Source organism: Fragaria vesca, linkage group LG4 (assembly GCF_000184155.1).
Source record: "Fragaria vesca subsp. vesca linkage group LG4, FraVesHawaii_1.0, whole genome shotgun sequence".
Classification (NCBI taxonomy): domain Eukaryota; kingdom Viridiplantae; phylum Streptophyta; class Magnoliopsida; order Rosales; family Rosaceae; genus Fragaria; species Fragaria vesca.
In genome coordinates this window covers 12,732,989-12,737,418 of record NC_020494.1, presented here as the reverse complement: position 1 = coordinate 12,737,418, position 4,430 = coordinate 12,732,989, and the positions used below count along the sequence as shown (strand labels likewise).

The 4,430-nt window shown below is 41.9% G+C and overlaps 1 protein-coding gene across 1 annotated transcript; it reads left to right on the top strand.

Annotated features, from left to right (window-relative positions):
* Positions 1-329: 329 nt before the first annotated feature.
* LOC101291515 lies at positions 330-2,577 on the top strand. Its single transcript, XM_004296895.1, has 3 exons — positions 330-359; positions 497-572; positions 686-2,577. Exons 1-3 carry the CDS (start codon positions 330-332, stop codon positions 2,176-2,178), a joined length of 1,599 nt encoding a protein of 532 aa, XP_004296943.1. The 3' UTR covers positions 2,179-2,577.
* The last annotated feature ends 1,853 nt before the right edge of the window (positions 2,578-4,430 follow it).

The window sequence follows — 4,430 nt, the reverse complement described above, 5'->3', positions numbered from 1 at the left end:
AGAAGCTCTAATGTCCACCCACCGCTTCTGAGCCCCTCTTCTCTCTCTCTCTCTGTGTCTTCAAAGACTGAACCTTTGCTATTGGGTCTAAAAACTTCTGTGCTCAGAGACGCAGACCCATTTCTTATTTCTTTCCCTCTGTGTTTTTGCTTAGATAAGTCCCAAAAAGAAAGAAACAGAGACACTAGCAACTACCCCTTTCTGTAATTCCTCCTAGCTCGCCCATTTTCCTCTGTTTCTGCAGCTCCTGTTTCCCTTAGATCTATATCACCAACCTGCCCTTTCTTTTATTGTAGTCTTGTGTTTGTTGCATTTGAGTTTTAGTAGCCATGAGTAAAGAAGAGTTCTTGAAGATCCAGGTACTCTTTCACTCTCTTCTCTGCTTGTTCTTTGCTTCATTTGAACTCAAAATCACTACAACAAGCTTTGCTCTTTTTCTTTATGTCTCTTTTCTTGTTTACTCTACTTTTGTTTTTTGGACTACTTGTGCATGCAGAAATGTGTTCTCAAAGTTAACATTCACTGTGATGGATGCAAGCACAAGGTCAAGAAAATCTTGCAGAAAATTGAAGGTATTGTGCTCCCCCCATTTTAAATTTTACTGATATACCCCAAAATTTTTATTTGTTTGATTTTTATCCTCTATGGAAATCAGTCATTAAATTGTGTTTCTTATTTTGTCCAGGGGTTTTTACAACCGAGATAGATTCCGAACAGGGGAAGGTGACCGTTTCCGGCAATGTCGACCCCTCTGTTCTGATCAAGAAGCTCGCAAAATCAGGGAAACATGCAGAAGTTTGGGGCGCTCCGAAAACCAACAACAATAATCAGAACCAGAGCAACCTGGCCAATCAGTTCAAAAACATGCAACTTGATAATGGCAAAGGTGGGAATAACAAAGCCCAGAACAACCAGAAGGGCGGCGGAGGCGGAGGAGGAGGAGGTAACAACAACCAGTCTAAAGGTGGACAACAAGGCCCGAACCCACAGCAACAGCAACAGCAACACCAACAGCAGCAAATGCAGCAACTACAGCAGCTGCAACAGCTTCAGCAAATGAAAGGATTTCAAGATCTGAAGTTGCCTCAATTGAAAGGGATGCAAATGCCTCCTGGTTTTAAAGGGCCGAACCCACCTAACCAGAACCAGAAGGCCGTCAAATTCGCGGATTTGGATGATGATGACATGACTGATGATGAGTATGATGACCTTGATGATGATGACGACTATGACGACGACGATTTTGATGACGAGCTGGATGATCCTCGAATGCCTCTCAATAAGATGAAGTCGGCGATGGGTGGTGGTGGTGGTCAGGGGCTGCCTCCTATGATGATGAATGGGATGAACCACCCTCAGATGATGAATCCCCAGAAGGCTGGTGGTGGTCAACCGAATGGTGGAAAGAAAGGTGGCGGAGGAGGGGGTGCGCCGGCTCAGGTGAATTTGGGTGGTGGCGGCGGTGGAAAGAAAGGTGGTGGCGGTGGCGGAGATCATGGTCAAAATCAAGCTGGCAAGAATGGAGGGAAGAACAGTGGTGGGTTCCCCCCAAATGGTGGTGGTGGGGCGCAGAACAAGAATGGTCAGGGAGGCCAAGGTGGTGGTGGTGCTAATGGGGGTAATAATGGCAATGGAGCTAAAAAGGGTGGTGGAGGTGGTGGTAATGGAGGAGGTGGTGGTGGTGGTGGAATGAGTGAGGCTCAACTACATGCTATGATGAGCCACCAGAACATGGGTGGGAGACCTCAAGGCATGCCTGGAGGTAATGTGGGACAGCAGATGCCTGGGATGAGCCAGATGAACATGGCAATGGGTCCAATGGGAAGCATGCCAATGAGCCAAATGGGTCAGATGGGTCAAATGCCGGCGGTTCAAGGTCTGCCGGCTGCCGCCATGAATGGCGGAGGCGGTGGTGGCCCCAGCGGCTACTTCCAAGGAGCCGGGCCTGAAGCCATGGCTGGTAATCCATACCAGCAACAACAGTACATGGCAGCAATGCTGAACCAGCAAAGAGCTATGGGCGGTGACAGGAATTTCCAGCCTATGATGTACGCTAGGCCTCCTCCAGCAGTCAACTACATGCCGCCACACCCTTACCCATACCCTCCTCCAAATGGCGGTGACCATTACACTCATTTCTTCAGCGATGAGAACACTTCGAGCTGCAATGTGATGTGAAGCGAGAGCAATCCACAGGAAATTGGTTCTTGATCTGCTGGGAATTGGGTTAGCTGCTGAGTTTCTGGTGGTGCTTCAGTTCATGGTTCCAAGGACTAGAAATCTGATGATGCCATATTATACATGGAAATGTTTTTTTTCCTTTAGTTTTAATTTTCATCTTTCATCTTACCTTTTATCCTAAGTTATATTAGGATTAATTATCAATAGGGGAGTATCTATAGATAATATAATTAAAGCTTCTAGGAGAGAATGATGGAGATGTAAGTGGGGAAGAAATAGTGTTTGAGAGCATTCTCTTCTTTATGAGATGTTTATATGTGTTTATAAGTTGCAGACAACAATAATATGAACAAGAGAATATGGGTGAAGCAAAACAACCCCATCTCTCTCTCTCTCTCTCTCTGATCCCTATTTTCTCCAATCTTAAGTCTCTCATATCTGTTGTTTATTATACCAGAAAGCCTCATGTGCATTTGCTCATTACCTTACAAAACTGCCTCTCTTGCTCAATGCGATTGACATCATGTATGTTCTGGTGGTGGGTCTAGAGCCTCCTTCAAACACAATGAGTAAGGCTAGTGGAACTTTGACCCCACTCCTCCTTTCACAGTGTGTTTGGTGAAAAAAACCAGAAGCATAATTGTTTTTAAACAAACCCAATAAAGGATGTTTCTCCCATACAAGTTTTACACACAAGAGGTGAGTTTTACAGAGTAAAGGCCTAAGCTTTGCTCTGTAAATTCTGGGCATGAGAGTGAGAGGAAGGAAGAAGAAACAAAGAGGAGAAGGTGTTTGACAGAGACAAGCTAACAACTTTTTTTTTCTTTGGATGAAAATCCAACGGCGTTGACACCAATTCAGCTTCTGAAGCAGTAAGTGAGGGACAGTCTCACACTCTCACTGACTCTAGTCTTATCAAACAGAAAGGAAGAGCATCCATTGTTAACAAAACAAAGCAAAGCACAGTAGTTAAGAGGAAGATGATGGGACCCAGAACATGATGTGTTGGATTTGTCACATGATGATCATGATGATGATGATATATAATGGAGATGATCAGGTCCATCCACAGTCTAATCAGACAGTGATTGATGGGATGCCCATTGTACCTTCACAAAAGTACTTCTCTGTTTCACTCCCCCACCAATTGTACAATCTCATTAGTGAGGAGCATTGGATTGTAGCCATATAGTCAGCTTTGGATTTACTATAATCCACTGGTTAAGTAGGATAGTGAACTAGATTTTTAAAATTCAATTGTCTAGTTTTAGCAAGCACACACCTTATTAAGAATGAATATTACGTTGTTAGATTAACGATAGATACTTAATAATACGATCTGAAATGAATAAAATAAACGTGACATGTTTGATAAATCGTTAGTTAGAATGCTTTTGGTTTCAATCTTCAATTAAATTTTAGTAAATGTGTTAGTGACATCCTATTTATTTAGGTCGTCAAACAGACAAATATAGATTAGTTCATTAAATTCAATGTCCTTGTCTTCTTGCATCTGATATTTAACTTACAAAATTTTTGTCGAGCAACCATATGGTCTTTATCTTGGTATCTGATTAATTTTAGATAACTTTTTCAGTTTTATAAGACAATCTGACACGTTACATCATTGGTATGTTAGGTAAAATGCAACGTTACTTAACTTAATAAAGGGAAAATGCCCATTTAGAACTAATTTAATCCTCTCATTCACAATTCTAATAATAATCTTTTTCATGAGCCTATTTCAATATAAAGTAACATTTTTTATGTCTAAATGCACAAATCTTTACTAAAGTCTTAACAAACCATATTATTTTAAGACTATTTTGTCATCACCCTTTAAACATGCATAGAGAGAGAATACTTGATCGGAATCTCACGGGACTCCGGTCACCGATCACCAAATTTTCCTTGTTGCCGGATTCCGATCACTGGTGACTCGGTTCCTGACCATGAATAACTTGGTTACTGACCCTAATAATCAGTTACTAACCCCGAATAACTTGGTTACTGACCCCCAATAATCGGGTTACTAACCCCAATAATTTGGTTACTGACCTCTAATAATCAGTTACTGACCCTTAATAATCGGGTTACTGAACCCAATAACCTAGTTACTGACCCCCAATAATCGGGTTACTGACCCCAATACCTTGGTAATCAATTACTGATTACCAAGTTTAACTATTTGCATATGTGATGAACTATATGCAATGTACTAGTCAAATGCAAAACTTCATGCCAAGCAA

Excerpts from the sequence above, each read along its gene's own strand:
- LOC101291515 (XM_004296895.1), top strand. The coding sequence starts at position 330 with ATGAGTAAAGAAGAGTTCTTGAAGATCCAG. Across the intron at positions 360-496 it reads AAGAGTTCTTGAAGATCCAG|AAATGTGTTCTCAAAGTTAA; the intron begins GTACTCTTTCAC and ends TTGTGCATGCAG. Across the intron at positions 573-685 it reads AATCTTGCAGAAAATTGAAG|GGGTTTTTACAACCGAGATA; the intron begins GTATTGTGCTCC and ends TATTTTGTCCAG.